Raw genomic sequence first — 17,570 nt, 5'->3', positions numbered from 1 at the left:
TCCTTACTAATTACTTGAATGAACACATTTGGTATCAAAAAGTAGATAACAAATTAAACTTTTATAAACTTTTAAGTGTTAATATGTTAAGAAAATGTTGAAATAAAATCTTAAACTCATCGCACATGACGATCTTAATATAAGTTTTCTATCTTTTTGTTAACTTACGGCCCCATTTTGAAATACAGTCTAAGGTAAATTGTCAATACTATTCTGTGAATATTGCCAGGAAAAATATAATTTTCCCAGGTTTCCATCTTCTTTGTCAACAGAGGTATCGGTTATGCACTACCTCTAACATACTATATTTCAGAATTAGCCATAAGGTATCAGTTATGCACTACCTCTAACATACTTTATTTCAAATTTAGCCATGACGTATCAGTTATGCACTACCTCTAACATACTATATTTTAGAATTAGCCATGAGGTATCAGTTATGCACTACCTCTAACATACTCTATTTCAAATTTAGCCATGACGTATCAGTTATGCACTACCTCTAACATACTATATTTTAGAATTAGCCATGAGGTATCAGTTATGCACTACCTCTAACATACTCTATTTCAAAATTAGCCATGAGGTATAAGTTATGCACTACCTCTAACATACTCTATTTCAAAATTAGCCATGAGGTATCAGTTACGCACTACCTCTAACATACTGTATTTCAAATTTAGCCATGACGTATCAGTTATGCACTACCTCTAACATACTATATTTCAAATTTAGCCATGACGTATCAGTTATGCACCACCTCTAACAAACTATATTTTAGAATTAGCCATGAGGTATCAGTTATGCACTACCTCTAACATACTATATTTCAGAATTAGTCATAAGGTGTCAGTTACGCACTACCTCTAACATACTATATTTTAGAATTAGTCATAAGGTGTCAGTTATGCACTACCTCTAACAAACTATATTTTAGAATTAGCCATGAGGTATCAGTTATGCACTACCTCTAACATACTATATTTTAAATTTAGCCATGACGTATCAGTTATGCACTACCTCTAACATACTATATTTCAGAATTAGCCATGAGGTACCAGTTACGCACTACCTCTAACATACTATATTTCAGAATTAGTCATAAGGTGTCAGTTATGCACTACCTCTAACATACGATATTTCAAATTTAGCCATTGAATAATTTTGAAGATTTATCTTCATCTAACTTACATCCATTAGAAAGACAAAATTTTATTTCACGAGTGATGCATAAATTCACGTGTTTTTTGGGTGTTGTTTCTGCTGTGATGTGAAAGACGCAGCTAACACAGGTTGAAGATATTTGTATAATTATGTGGATTATCCAACGGCTTATTAAAGCGCTTATGCAGTAGTTAAAAAGACTATCCGTGTATTTATTAGTTCTTAACTTGCTAATTATGCCTGGCATGGCCAGGTGGTTAAGACACTCGACTCGTAATGTAAGGGTCGCGGGTTCGAAAACCCGTCGCGTCAAACATGCTTGCTCCTTTTAGCCGTGGGGACGTTATAATGTGACTGTCAATCACACTATTTGGTAAAAAAGTAGCCCAAGAGTTGGTGGTGGGTGGTGATGACTAGCTGCTTTCTTTCTAGTCTCACACTCCAAAATTAGGGACGGCTAGCTCAGATAGCCCTCGTGTAGCTTTGTGCGAAATTAAAAACAAACAAACAAACTTGGTAATAAAAGTCAGACCCTATTCTTAGATGTTAAAATATCAATGTTCAACTAGCATGTGTTTTAAAGTCTAGTAATCCGTGTCCTTGTGATGTTCTTATTCTTAAAATAGATATAAACAGAAGAGAGGTACTTGAGTCTGTTTCCATCATGTACGAAGTAGTAATCAGGATCACATAACAAATCATTTTTTGCCAATTTTTCTGAAAATAATTTTGAGTCTATCGGCTATGGTTTGAATATTTGTGCATGAATTTTGATGAGATGTTGCGAGGGACTTTGTATGCTGTAGTAATAATTGGGTTTTTTATTGTCTGTATTGTGTTTAGGTGCTATATTTAACGAAGTTGGACATGTCTATTCTATGATAGGTCTTATACATGTTTTATAGATTGTTATTATATTATCTGATGAAGTTTCTTGATTTTTACCGATTAGACTTCTTGCATAATTTCCGATTTTCCAAATTCTGGTATGTTACTTGTATGTTGAACCCATGTTAGCTTCGTATCGTAGGTTAAATCTAGGAATTTTGTTAAAGTAGTGGTCTGTAGAAGTATTTCATTCATGCACATCTTAGATGGGTCGTGTCCCCCAGTGGCTCAGCGGTATGTCTGCGGACTTACAACGCTAAAAACCGGGGTTTCGATACCCGTGGTGGGCAGAGCACAGACAGCACATTGTGTAGCTTTGTGTTTAATTCAAAATAACAAAGAAGAGAAGATGGATCGTTCGGTCTGTCTTATGGATAATGTTACTTGATTTTTAGGCACGGTTATCTTTATTCAATATTTTTGACAGTATTCTTCCAAGTTATTTAATAACTGATGCAAACTTGTCGCTGCTATGGATGAGGTTGGGGCACTTTTACAGACAGCTACAATGTCTGCAAATTGCAACGCGTACCAGTAATTTGGATCGTTTAATGGCATATTACTCACGTACATGATTAATAAAATAGGGCTAGCTACCCTTCCTTGAGGGCCGCCAATCTCTGGTGTAAATGGTTTTTAAAAGGCTCCCTTTACATTTACTTTACAGCTTATATTTTTCAGAAAGTTGGATAGCCAGCGAATAATTCCCTGGGGTAGTTCCATTTCTGTCATGCGGTACCTTAATTCATTATGCCACACGGATTAAAAAGCTTTTTCAATATCGAGGAAACAGGCGACAGTGCATTCATTTCTATTAAAGCTATCTGGAATTGTTTCTGTTAACCTTACCAGATGATCTATGGCTTGTCCAACTTTTATAAATCCGTTTTGAATTTCATGTAATTCTGAAGTTATTTATAAGTAATTTGAAAATCTATGGATAATTATTCTTTCCTATACAGCTGGTCAGGGTGATCGACGACAGTTCGTTTTATTTAGTGGCTTTCCTTTTTCATGGAAAATAAGGAGTTGCTTGCTTCCAAGAAATTGGGATGTATCCAAAACTGGGTGATAAATTGAAAAGTGCTGTTAAATGTTCATATAATCTTTCAGTGCTCTTTTTTAGGAGAATGGCCATATTATCTCGATGCCTTGTTGTTTTTTGTAGTTTTTATGACTAGTTTAACTTCCATTTCTGTGATAGTTATAGTGAGCTGGTTTGTAATTAGATTTTCTGTTTCATCAAACTTTGTTCGTACGATTTTCGTGCTGACTAGAAATTTAGGTGTGTACATGGTTTTGTCAAGTTGTACGAAATTATTGACTTTATTATAAAAATGTGTTCCTGTCTTGTTCCTGGTGTGTCTTAAACGTATTTTTCAGATGTTATCTGAATATCTCTGCCCTTTCAGAGTTAGTGTATGCTGTTTTGATGCGTGTTTCTAGTGGCGGGTAATCATTGTTTGATTTTACAGAATATGTGAATCATTTTAGCTGTGTCCAGAATGGTTTTGGGTCAGTTTTGTGATTTAATTCTGAACAGAAGTTGTCCCAACTGTCTTTTTAGTGACAGGCAGTCATTGCTTGAGTTTGCAGAATAGGTGAATCGATTTAGGTGTGTCCAGAATAGATTTTGTGGTTGAGTTGTGAAAAAGGAAATTGTCCCAACTGTCTTGTTTTAGTTGTACTACATTTCATATTTTATTTTCTTGTGTTTTTAGTGCTGGATTTCTACTTTGTATAAGTTGTCTTCGTAGTTTCCTCCTGTCTTTTCATTTCTGTACGAGGTTGCTATGTTTGTGTTGTTAGTGATTGTTCTAGTTTAGGTATAGTGTCGTTAGCGATATTTCGTATGCACTCAGAGATAGTAAGACTATACGCATTTAAGTCGAATGAGTTCGCGGAGTAGTTAGTTGTTTATGTCGGTATAATTTTTTAACTGCGGTTACTTGGTCGTTTAAAGCTTAAATGGAACATTTTATAAGATCAAGTCACGTGAAACTTAATCCCATGTCTTTCTCACGACGACATGAAACTTTAAAGTGGACAACCACCACATTTATTTTATAATATAATAATTTACACTAATATAACTAAGATAGTACCTCACTTTGAGCCAAAATGGGAGACAGTAGTATCGTGATCACCACAATTGAAGGTTGTTCCAATTGAAAACCCAGATAACACTTCATTGGATTACAAACAACAAATTATCAAAATGTTTTTAAGAACCTTATAATTCTGTAATACATCATCAAAATTCCACATGGCCAACGTTTGATAAACACGCGTGTAACCAACTGTTGTTTCCAGTAGTTTTGGGAAGGTGGCGTTTGGGTTGAACTAAACGACTTCACATTCATAGATCGGTTGTATTTTCTCTTATTAAATTTTACATTTTTATCTCCGACTGATATCAGTTATAACAATGCATGTTTCAACTGTCGGTAACATATGATAATGTTTAGAATATTTAGTACTTATACCGTTTCTCTGTTATTTATCAATTATCTCCTATTACTTTAAGGCTTCAGGAATTTTTCCAAAGCGTCCCTGCTTGTTAGCTGCAAACTCTTGTTATCAATAGTTCTTTGCCGACTTTTAAAATTCTATTCAACCGTGTTTTTCTCTCTCTCAAAATATATATTTGCGTGCGAGTGTGTATAGTTCACAGAAAATAGTACGATAGACTGGAAAACATTCCACTAATTTTTGCAGGTCATGAATAATGCATTCAAACAAAATATTTGACACGAAGAATAGCGTTAAGGGCAGCAATCAGCAAAATATTACGATATTAATAAGTTATTTACGAAGATCTACAGACACACACATGAGATGACAATAGTGTAGTAATATATTATTGTTCATCAACATATTTATTACTTACAAAGATGTTAACAAATACTGTACTGTTTGTTTTCTCGTGCAAAGCTACAAAATGAGTTATCTGTACAACACTAAATCGAACTCAAGATTTTAGCTTTGACCCCCAGTGGAACTGTATATAATCATGGTGAAAATAAAGCGCTTTTATATTTACTTATGTGTAGAGTACAATTTCAAAACTAAATAAAACTGAGTCACAAATGGAGACAATACATTTATTTATAATAAATTTACATCTATAAATAAAAATATTATTTAAATATATCTTAAAACCTATATCAGGTAAAATTTGGGTGATCATTCTTTTCACCCAGTTGAATTTGGGTTTGCAAACGAGATAGTTGATATTTCAAACAAAATGTGAAACTGTTCATATTTTACAGATAGGATGCTATAAAACAAGTGTGACTAAGTTTTAAAAACTCAAACGCCAGAAAAAACAACAAAAAACCTGCAACTGGCAAGGAATTACATATCACAAACAATATTATCTAATGGTATTTTGCCTCTACCTTAGTACAAATATTCAACAACAGGGTGATTGATGAGGATTCTCAACCTACCATTTAATAGCTGTATAATCAAATAAAAATTGTTGTCTACATAAAAACATTCAAGGAGCCATTTTGCAACTACTGAAGACATTATATGTTGGTCACAAGCTGCACCTGTAATAAAACATGAAATCCCAATATTTTTAATTGGATGTATAATTATTTTAGCACAATAAGAAACAGGCAAGTTTCTAATCCCGACATCATTAGTGGTAACAATTTAGTTTCAAGTTTCCTTTATGTACAAACTGCTAGAAATGTTAACAACAGACTCAAGATTCTAAAACTGTTATTTCTAATAAATAAAATTAACTTTTGTTATTAAAGCAAGTTATTTCAATGTAGTTTTATACAGTGTATTGGTTGCCATTTTCTATCAGCAGTGTATCCATTTTTGGATCAAATAAATTTTTGAATATTTCTAGTATTCACACCACTTTTGCTTCTGTCAGTAAACTTGTATTAATAATGTGTATTGTGTTAATGGAGGTAAACAGTAGTAACATCATGAAAACACAAAAACCATTTATCTTCACTACTTTTAATGACAAAACACAGATACATTGAGTGTTACTTCTATTATACAAGTACATACTAATTTCCATCTTCTCTAACAACTATAACTGTGGCAGTACATCATAAAGGTAATGACTGCAGTACAATGTTCATTTAGTTTTAAACATCACTAATACAGTTAATGGTGCTTTCATTAATAGTTTATCAGGTGTCCATTGAAATGGAGAAACAGTGAGCTGACATTGTTTAAATAAACATTCACAATCCCAACACTTAGTAATAACTAATTTAAAATGACTAGAATTTACTTTGACAACAATACAATAGCTTAACCAAATACTGAAACCTATGACTAGATAGAACCACAAACAGATAAAACTATTCTGATTTAACAATTGTTTAAAATACATAATTTTGTGTGCTGTACAATTTTGCACAAAATATACTTGAATATTTTAGTCAATCTTGAAAATAAAACATTCCAAAATTCCATTTTAACAAAAGTATTGTTTTTTTAAAATCTGCTCAATTCTTCCAAGTTTATCCACTGAATGTATGAATATATTTCACACTTTAAAAACAAGAGGGTATTACTGATGACATTAATAAATAACAGCTGTCAAAAAAGGACATCATTCAAAGAATCATTACCTTATTGTATGTTTTTACAAATAAACATTAAAAGGTAAATCATGCCTTCTACAAATTATACCATCATTTAAATTGTCAACAATAATGATTACAGTTTAAACAGGAATTTATAACGTACCACTTGTTTTTACAAGAAAACAAAAGTCCCATAACTGTTTCAAGAACTAAATTAAGATTACAGTTTAAACAGGAATTTATAGCATACCACTTGTTTAAACTGTTTCAAGAACTAAAAACTGGTTAAAAAACATAAAACTATTTCTTTGTCACTTTTAACTGTTTTCTTTACTTTCAAAATCTTTACTTTATTTCATATTTTAGACAAGACAGCTTGTAAACCTGCTTTAGATCAGCTACTAATAAAAAGCTGCCTTTGTAAAAGTTTAGTTCTAGTTTTTAGTTTTATAAAAACATACAATGGGTTAGTTTTTAGTAAAATCCAAATATAGAAAATTATTCAGAGAAATTAAAGTAATTCCATCTTTAAAATAAATGTACTTATAAGCATGTGCATCAACTTTGGAAATGACAACACAAACATTCTGCATTACAAGTTTAAACAGAAAATACAACTGCAAAAGAACAGAGAAATGGCATTTTTTTTACTCCAAAATTTAAAATTTTTACTATTCATGAACCTCAACACTATAACTTCTACTTTTAGTTTACCTAAGAAGCATCTATTAATTTTTTTTTGCTGAATTAAGTTATCCATTAAATCACTTAAGAGAGCTTTCACTTATCATGGAAAAAAAAATTCACTTAACTGTATGAATTACCAGTTTTAACAATCTGAGAAATTTGTTTTCAAGTGTATAAGTTTCATCTTTCTTTCAAATGGTCAACATCTGTGTTTCAAATGGTCAACATCTGTGCACAACTGTAATCGATTACATTTTTCATTAACAACTTAGTATATTCGGGCAGACTTCTTGTCCACATGTGCAACAAATGCTGCTACCTCACATATAATCACCAAGATTTTGTGAGAAAAGTGATAGAGGAATGTACGTTAGATATAAAACAGGTTATATAATAATTTCACAAACTGACCATGACACAACTTACTATTTAGATGTATAATGTGTATTTTGGTAAGGTTTTTGCTAATGGTTGTTTCACAGCATAACATGAAAACAGGATCACAAGTTAAAAACTTAATGAAAACAAATTAAATGCACCAACAGGAACAAACAGGATTTCTTTGTGCTCATTTAAAGAAACAAAATAACAAACATGTATAATTTTCAATAATGTAACATAAACTGCACTGAGATCAGAATACCTAACACACAGTTTTGTTACCTTATAAAATGAACACACATTCCTTCACAAGGAAACACTAAAGTAACATTAACAATATTTTAAACAGAGATAAAAACTATCAAATGCATGAAAATTTAAGATAACTAACTTCCGAAAACATAATATTACCAATGTTGCAGAGAAATATATATTAATACATTAAAAGAAACAAATTATAATTAATACCCTCACATTAGTCACACTTTTGTTTGTGTAACATTTCCTTACACTTCTGAACAAAGTGAAATAACCATATTAGTAATTGTACAAACAGAAATGACTTCAGTTCATATCTGCACTTGTCATTTTTTTTATCCACGATGAAGACAGGAACAAATGTCACAAGTCTCAGTTCAGTTAAAGGTTTTCTTCCCACATGACTTTATATGTTTCTTAAATCATGATTCTTAATACTACAAAGCCACTGTACAAACACAGTTTGTCAGACTTTAGAGTAAACTACTGAAGTCCATCACATGTTGAGGGTGGAATGTTTCTCGAGTCACATGATTCTTACTACCACAAAGCCACTGTACAAACACAGTTTGTCAAACTTTAGAGTAAACTACACATGTTGAGGATGGAATGTTTCTCGAGTCACATGATTCTTACTAACACAAAGCCACTGTACAAACACAGTTTGTCAGACTTTAAACTACTGAAGTCCATCACATGCTGAGGGTGGAATGTTTCTCGAGTCACATGATTCTTACTACTACAAAGCCACTGTACAAACACAGTTTGTCAAACTTTAGAGTAAACTACACATGTTGAGGATGGAATGTTTCTTGAGTCACATGATTCTTACTACTACAAAGCCACTGTACAAACACAGTTTGTCAAACTTTAGAGTAAACTACACATGTTGAGGGTGGAATGTTTCTCGAGTCACATGATTCTTACTACTAGAAAGCCACTGTATAAATACAGTTTGTCAGACTTTAAACTACTGAAGTCCATCACATGCTGAGGGTGGAATGTTTTCAAATCACATGATTCTTACTACTACAAAGCCACTGTACAAACATAGTTTGTCAGACTTTAAACTACTGAAGTCCATCACATGCTGAGGGTGGAATGTCCCTGATACACAAGTTTATCAAACTTAGATGTCTCATCAGACAAACACTGACTAGAAACAAATCACAAACTTAACTAGTAAAAATATCTGCTCAAGTCTAACCCATTTCATCATTAATCTATTAAAAATGAAAACTCTCAAATATAAACATGAATAAAGGATTTGATTCACATCTGTTGTATTTTTATGTTGGAATGTTGAAAATATTTTGTCAAGTACAAACATTAATGCCAAGCAGTACAATTCTGTGTATGAAGGTTTTCATCATTCACACATGTAAACCATGTGAAATCGTAACCTGCTTATTAATACTGATTATATATAGAATGATGTATATTTGGTCCAGAATTTGATAACCTACATACTTAATATTACTTACTCTGGGGGTACTAAATAATATATAAATCTCTCTTACGTAACCAGGTTCTGTTTTACCCAAACAAAAAATAAATAAAACATTCTTAACTCCACATTTACCCTAATTACTTAAGAATATACATGCACCAAAATTTTAACCTGAATATTTAAAAATTTTCAAAATGCTTATTAAGTTAAAACAACTCATTTAAGCACAAAAATAAACCTTACAAAAGATTATAATGGTCATATAATAATGATACTAACCTCTCAAAAGAATTTACTAAATAAAATAAGCTAAAACATTTAACAAACCACATAATTTCACATTCTTACTACCAAGAGAAAAAACTAAAGACACAATACATATCCATTCAAGTGTCTTTGTTTAAAGGCCAACATCATACTATTAGTGTCAATATGGAGCTGAACATTAGTTCACAGAACAATGTAACTGTTTTTACTTATTTTTAAACTCTTATATCCCACTTTATCACAAACCAGTCATACAATAATTGTTTTAAAGTTTTTCTTGTATTCCAGTGAAGCTTACACTAGAGCAAAAATGAAAAATATTGAACCTGTTTATAACTCTAGATAAATTACAATATATCATGTGTAATTATGTGGTAAAACAACCAGCTACATGTAAAAACCCCTTCAATCACTTACAGCATTCCTGACGGTAAATGTTTTGGAAAACGTTCCCAATGAGAACGAAGTACACTTGACAAGTTACTTGATGCATCAGTAAATAATTTTATAATAACAATATTTATTTCTCACATCAACACATTTATAAAGCATAAATTAACCAATTATACTCTTCCAAAAGCAAAAAAACTTTAATTTACACTGAAGAAACCGCTCATACTGATGATACAGACAAAGCTCCAGAGAATACAGGGTAAAGAAGAGGGTCTAACACTGGCAGCCACCACTTGCAGGAGCAGGATTCTCTGTCAGCCTAGTGCCTTTGGAAGCACTGACAAGATTTGGGTCAGAGTCCAAACTTTCAGACATCTTGTCACAAATAATGTCTACCAGACGCTCAAATACAACTTTAACATTGATGTTTTCCTTAGCTGATGTTTCAAAAAACTCGAGGCCGAGTTGATCGGCTAGCTGCTTCCCTCGTTCTGTTGAAACGACACGCTCGTCTTCCATGTCGCATTTATTTCCTACTAGAATCACCTGCGCATTGTCCCAGGAATAGGTCTTAATCTGAGTTACCCTAAAAAAGAAATACATTTTATTTAATCCTAAACACAATAAGACTATCATATGTAATAGCACCAGCTTCAAGTTCTACATGTGCCCAGTATTTATTATAATTTCATTAAATCTCCAAGAATATTTGAATACATGATAAAACTAGAAACTACTGACCAACAGAGCAAAGGCAACCAATTAGCACCACCTTGCCAACAACCATTCACACAAAGGGATTGACTGTCACACTTATAATGCTATGTGCAAATACATTTTAAATTCACTAAATAGTTTCTCACTTACATTAAATACGAGCACAAAAAACACACTAACTTGTCAAGTCAATTTAAATATTAAAACGTATTCTGATAATTAACTGTATTAAAGCATATTTGACATGTCTAAACACAAATTATTTTTACGTATAATAATAATGGGTTCCTAATTAAATGAATAATCAACGAGATGATAGAGAAAAAAGAAATTAATAACAACTTAGTAATTACAAACAATTAAAAGTTATTTCTGTTAAAAATGAGCAACAAGTTACCCTGTAAATTTCAACTGAAATTATTTTAGCCCTTACTCTATGGGCATGCTTTACTGCATGTCACATGGTTTTGAGTGAGTTACAATCAACATTTATTTAAATAACTTGTTGTGTTACATCAATAATTATAGAGCATAATCTTAGCTAATAATCCATATTTTAATAACATACAAGTTTCAGATTCTTTAGCAATATTTAAAGAATTTTCAATTTTCCCTTACAAGAAAAAATATATTTTTTTCTCTAGGCATTCCCTCTTCTCAAATTTATACACCACCCCCTCCGATAAATATGCAACTTTACTCACTATAAGGTTGTCATCACTCAAACAAAGCATAATTTTCACAGCCTTCAACTTCCTTTGATTACAGAGCCACTAAAGAGAAAATTGGATGCACTTGGCCACAGCCTTCAACTTCCTTTGATTACAGAGCCACTAAAGAGAAAATTGGATGCACTTGGCCACAGCCTTCAACTTCCTTTGATTACAGAGCCACTAAAGAGAAAATTGGATGCACTTGGCCACAGCCTTCAACTTCCTTTGATTACAGAGCCACTAAAGAGAAAATTGGATGCACTTGGCCACAGCCTTCAACTTCCTTTGATTACAGAGCCACTAAAGAGAAAATTGGATGCACTTGGCCACAGCCTTCAACTTCCTTTGATTACAGAGCCACTAAAGAGAAAATTGGATGCACTTGGCCACAGCCTTCAACTTCCTTTGATTACAGAGCCACTAAAGAGAAAATTGGATGCACTTGGCCACAGCCTTCAACTTCCTTTGATTACAGAGCCACTAAAGAGAAAATTGGATGCACTTGGCCACAGCCTTCAACTTCCTTTGATTACAGAGCCACTAAAGAGAAAATTGGATGCACTTGGCCACAGCCTTCAACTTCCTTTGATTACAGAGCCACTAAAGAGAAAATTGGATGCACTTGGCCACAGCCTTCAACTTCCTTTGATTACAGAGCCACTAAAGAGAAAATTGGATGCACTTGGCCACAGCCTTCAACTTCCTTTGATTACAGAGCCACTAAAGAGAAAATTGGATGCACTTGGCCACAGCCTTCAACTTCCTTTGATTACAGAGCCACTAAAGAGAAAATTGGATGCACTTGGCCACAGCCTTCAACTTCCTTTGATTACAGAGCCACTAAAGAGAAAATTGGATGCACTTGGCCACAGCCTTCAACTTCCTTTGATTACAGAGCCACTAAAGAGAAAATTGGATGCACTTGGCCACAGCCTTCAACTTCCTTTGATTACAGAGCCACTAAAGAGAAAATTGGATGCACTTGGCCACAGCCTTCAACTTCCTTTGATTACAGAGCCACTAAAGAGAAAATTGGATGCACTTGGCCACAGCCTTCAACTTCCTTTGATTACAGAGCCACTAAAGAAAATTGGAAAATTGGATGCACTTGGCCACAGCCTTCAACTTCCTTTGATTACAGAGCCACTAAAGAGAAAATTGGATGCACTTGGCCACAGCCTTCAACTTCCTTTGATTACAGAGCCACTAAAGAGAAAATTGGATGCACTTGGCCACAGCCTTCAACTTCCTTTGATTACAGAGCCACTAAAGAGAAAATTGGATGCACTTGGCCACAGCCTTCAACTTCCTTTGATTACAGAGCCACTAAAGAGAAAATTGGATGCACTTGGCCACAGCCTTCAACTTCCTTTGATTACAGAGCCACTAAAGAGAAAATTGGATGCACTTGGCCACAGCCTTCAACTTCCTTTGATTACAGAGCCACTAAAGAGAAAATTGGATGCACTTGGCCACAGCCTTCAACTTCCTTTGATTACAGAGCCACTAAAGAGAAAATTGGATGCACTTGGCCACAGCCTTCAACTTCCTTTGATTACAGAGCCACTAAAGAGAAAATTGGATGCACTTGGCCACAGCCTTCAACTTCCTTTGATTACAGAGCCACTAAAGAGAAAATTGGATGCACTTGGCCACAGCCTTCAACTTCCTTTGATTACAGAGCCACTAAAGAGAAAATTGGATGCACTTGGCCACAGCCTTCAACTTCCTTTGATTACAGAGCCACTAAAGAGAAAATGGATGCACTTGGCCACAGCCTTCAACTTCCTTTGATTACAGAGCCACTAAAGAGAAAATTGGATGCACTTGGCCACAGCCTTCAACTTCCTTTGATTACAGAGCCACTAAAGAGAAAATTGGATGCACTTGGCCACAGCCTTCAACTTCCTTTGATTACAGAGCCACTAAAGAGAAAATTGGATGCACTTGGCCACAGCCTTCAACTTCCTTTGATTACAGAGCCACTAAAGAGAAAATTGGATGCACTTGGCCACAGCCTTCAACTTCCTTTGATTACAGAGCCACTAAAGAGAAAATTGGATGCACTTGGCCACAGCCTTCAACTTCCTTTGATTACAGAGCCACTAAAGAGAAAATTGGATGCACTTGGCCACAGCCTTCAACTTCCTTTGATTACAGAGCCACTAAAGAGAAAATTGGATGCACTTGGCCACAGCTGTCACATTCTCTCTTTCAGGATTTATTAATAACGCTCTCTTACATTTAACATAACGTGAAGGTTTCATCTATCACATGACATTTTATGTTTAAATGTTTTCTGTACAGAGGATTGTAACTTTCTCTCAGTACAAGTTTCATTTCTACAGGAAGCACATCGACTGTGATAGTTATAGGATATTATCTGCTTTTTGCATGTTATTAATTAGATAACTGAGTGAGTTTTATCATTAGTATAAAAAACCAGATATAAATATCAACAGTTGACAATAGAAGCTGAAGGAAGTGCTATATTTCTTGTTTATTATTAATTTATTACAAAAGTAATTAGAACATTATAATAGGAAACTTTTCAGGTTAATTAAGGTAAGGTTAAAATAAATAAATATTTTCACAAGACATGCATGTGTAACTTGGAGGTTATACAATTTTATTGTCTAGCATTACTCTCATGTTCTCCAAACAATTTAAAACTTTATAACACCATTAACATCAGTTAGATAGTCAAAGGGTAATAACACAATAAAATTTAAGTATTAACAGATGTATACTGTTAAGAGTTTAAAGCTACTTAGGATAAATGAATGTAATTTCATGTTACAATTTGGAGTTATTTACAAATTTAAAAAAAGGGTATATTAAACTTATTTTCATTTTTTTCTTGGTGATTATGAGGTCAGTCAAATTGATCAACCTTACATAGAGTTAGTGTAGAGAAAAATAACAGATAAATATTTGCAGGAAAATCATTTGAAATGTATTTAGGGTTTTTTTCAGAGATTATGGAAATCACATACGAGATTTTTGAGACAAAGTAAAATAGTTTTAAATCTTAACATCAAAAGTCACTTTGCACTCGGACTAATTAAAAAAAACTCAATACTTTCATGAACAAATCTTCATTAAAAGTGCTTCACTAAAAATATAATTTGGTGTATGTGAGAAGACTTGTAAAGTTTACTGTAATCTGCCACATTCTGTGAAGATATACATACAATGTTAAAAGCTTATTATATCAAAACTATAAAGAGTACAAAGTAGTCATGTGATTGGTCAATTGAACCAAGCAAGAGTAAAACAAGCAAATAACCCACCTTCAGTGATGGGAAAGTTTAAAATTCTTTATCAAGTTAAACTGTTTTATAAATCTTTAACAGATTAACTGTGTTTCACCCACAGCCAAATCTCAGAGCTACTAATACAACTCACTGCAAAAAATAACTGTTGGAATATTTCAGTCAACCTAAGAGCCACTCATGAATACCATACTATAAAACTACATCTTTATTCTTAAAGTTACGTTACATTCTGAAATGATGACTATAAGTTGAAGACAAACGTGTTTCACAATAAATACAAAGTCAATAAAATTCATCTCCAAGAAGGTCGAAACATTGTTCGCTCTTCTATGTAAAATATTTTCTCAACCCAAACGAGCAGTTTTTGCACATAAATGTCTCAACAAGTGGGTTTCTCGACATCACTGATTATGGGTCATTGTGAACAATCAGGTTTGTGAGGTTTGAGGAGTGCCATATAATTCTGGTGTGCATGAGTCGATCTTTCATAGGTAAGAATAAATGTTTTCTGAGATTGTGTTGGTTTTTTCATTTTCAGTGGCATTTTGTTTAACTGGTTTTCATGCGTTTTTGTTGGATTTGAGTTTAGTCGTTTAAATTTGTTTGTACCTGACAAGATGTTCATTTTTGAATGTATTCATTTGTGTTCATTATAACTATAACATTGCCTTTATCTGATTTTATAATTTTAATGTTGTTGTCTTGTTTTAAGTTATTTATAGAATGAATATCTTTTTGTCTGAGGATGTTTTTTAGATTTCTGTCAGCTAACTATTGGATACACTTATTACAGTGTATAAAGTTAGATACCATGTCAAGTGATCCAAGCATAAAACAACAACTAGCAAGATATATAAAAAATTTAAAAACTTACAAATACTAATAATAGAAGAAAGTAAAGAAACAAGGCTAGATATACCATAAATATTAACTACTCAAACCACAGATCCCCATTTCAACTAGTTCTAGGTAAAATCATGGAGCCAAAATAGGAGTTTGTAGTTTTAATAAATGTCTATAGCTCTGTTTCTTTACTGTTTATGATCCCAATGTGCAGGTTTTTAAGTACTAAATTTTTTATTTATTTTGTAAGCATTTAAATCAACTTTTTATAGGAGTTAAAATATACATTGAGCTGTATTTACAGTCTATAAAACACCATCAGTTTGTGCATAAGTAGTTTACCCTAACCAATCTTCCTCTTTCCTAATTTGTGTGACAAACTGGTTTTCCCCACTATGAGCAAACATTTAATGATAATGTTTTAAATTAAATACTGATACAGAAATGCACAAACATATTTACCAATCCTGAACACTGTTATAAGATTCCTCATTTGTGACATCATACATGAGTATAAAGCCCATAGCTCCTCGATAATAAGCTGTTGTTATAGTTCGATAACGTTCTTGTCCTGCTGTGTCCTAGGAAAAAAATATACATATATGAAAATTTAGCACACTTTTTATAAGAGTAAAAAAATACTTCATCAGCCATCTACAAATGCTTATAATCTCTATGTACAGATTACAGTGAGTTTGCTTATCACTGTTTCATGTGGAAGAATTTTATTAACAAAATATGGCTATTGAGTATTTGTCAGATTTGAAGCCAATATACAAGGTGGCCCATAAGTCCCTACCCATCCACAGTGTGTCTAAACAACATTATAATACTAATGATGAGTTGAAGGCAGCTGTTGCTGTGGCATTTGGAACAATAACCTCTGTTGTGTTGAGAAAATGTCACGCAGAACATGGCGTCGCATAATATTATACAGCGAGAATGAGGGACAGAACACAGGTACACTGGATACATAAGATATATGGATGGGTATGGACTTACGGGCCACCCTGTATTTCTTAAGCCTAAAATCTTATTGCAACAAGTTAAAAATGCATGCACTACTTACAATGCAAATTTTTCATCAAAAAGTACACAACACTAACAATGATTTCCAACACAGTTATATACAGAACTGTGTAAGGTTTATGACATGTAAAGGTGACTGACATAACAGTAAGACTGAATACTTTTAATGACTTCATTATTTACCAATCCATTTCAAGTTTACAACATAAGAATGTGTAAAAGTATTCCAACTACACCATTACATTTATATCTAGATGTTGCAAAATTTTTAAATGACTTCAATAATACCAAACTAAAAACTACAAAAATAACCCAGTTTATATACTTGTACAATTAAATTTCTAGTCTCACACAATGAAAAGCTATAGAAAATAATTGTATTTATTACATAGGTCTATAAGAAAAAAGGTTTCAACCACTAAAATATGCTTTTTAGAAGAATGCGGAACACAAACACAATGCACATACATTAAAATATTTCAAAAATTCAGTTACATCATGCGAGGTACTTTTCAACATTATCTGAAAATTATCTTGACTGCACACGTTCTACGTAAAATTTAGACACAAAACAACTATTAATTCTTAGTTTCATTGCACCCGGCACTACTTTTGTCAAAACTCTTGATACATTTTCTAGAAATTGCTGAGAAATGATTTAGTAATAGTTTAAAAATAATGGTATGGACACTTCTGCATCATCATCTATAATGCTAGCTTTGGTCACTCTGGATGCAGAGATAGAGTTGGGTATGAACACTACTGTGGCATCATCTATAATGCTAGCTTTGGTCAGTCTGGATGCAGAGATAGAGTTGGGTATGGACACTACTGTAGCATCATCTATAATGCCAGATTTGGTCAGTCTGGATGCAGATATAGAGTTGGGTATGAACACTACTGTGGCATCATCTATAATGCTAGCTTTGGTCAGTCT

At 33.1% G+C, this 17,570-nt stretch overlaps 1 protein-coding gene across 3 annotated transcripts in view; it reads right to left on the bottom strand.

Annotated features, from left to right (window-relative positions):
* Positions 1-6,020: 6,020 nt before the first annotated feature.
* Rab3 (RAS oncogene family member Rab3) overlaps positions 6,021-17,570 on the bottom strand; it is a 111,466-nt gene continuing 99,916 nt past the window's right edge. For all 3 annotated transcript variants that reach the window (XM_076496950.1, XM_076496949.1, XM_076496951.1), the window contains 2 exons: positions 16,067-16,185; positions 6,021-10,639 (listed from right to left, as the gene is read on the bottom strand). In XM_076496950.1, the coding sequence (XP_076353065.1) occupies positions 10,327-10,639; positions 16,067-16,185 (432 nt within the window). In that variant the 3' untranslated portion in view covers positions 6,021-10,326. The remainder of the gene's footprint in view (positions 10,640-16,066; positions 16,186-17,570) is intronic.

This window comes from Tachypleus tridentatus, chromosome 4 (genome assembly GCF_004210375.1).
Source record: "Tachypleus tridentatus isolate NWPU-2018 chromosome 4, ASM421037v1, whole genome shotgun sequence".
In the NCBI taxonomy this organism is placed as follows: domain Eukaryota; kingdom Metazoa; phylum Arthropoda; class Merostomata; order Xiphosura; family Limulidae; genus Tachypleus; species Tachypleus tridentatus.
The sequence above is the reverse complement of the archived record's forward strand: the minus strand, read 5'-3'. Positions and strand labels throughout refer to the sequence as shown.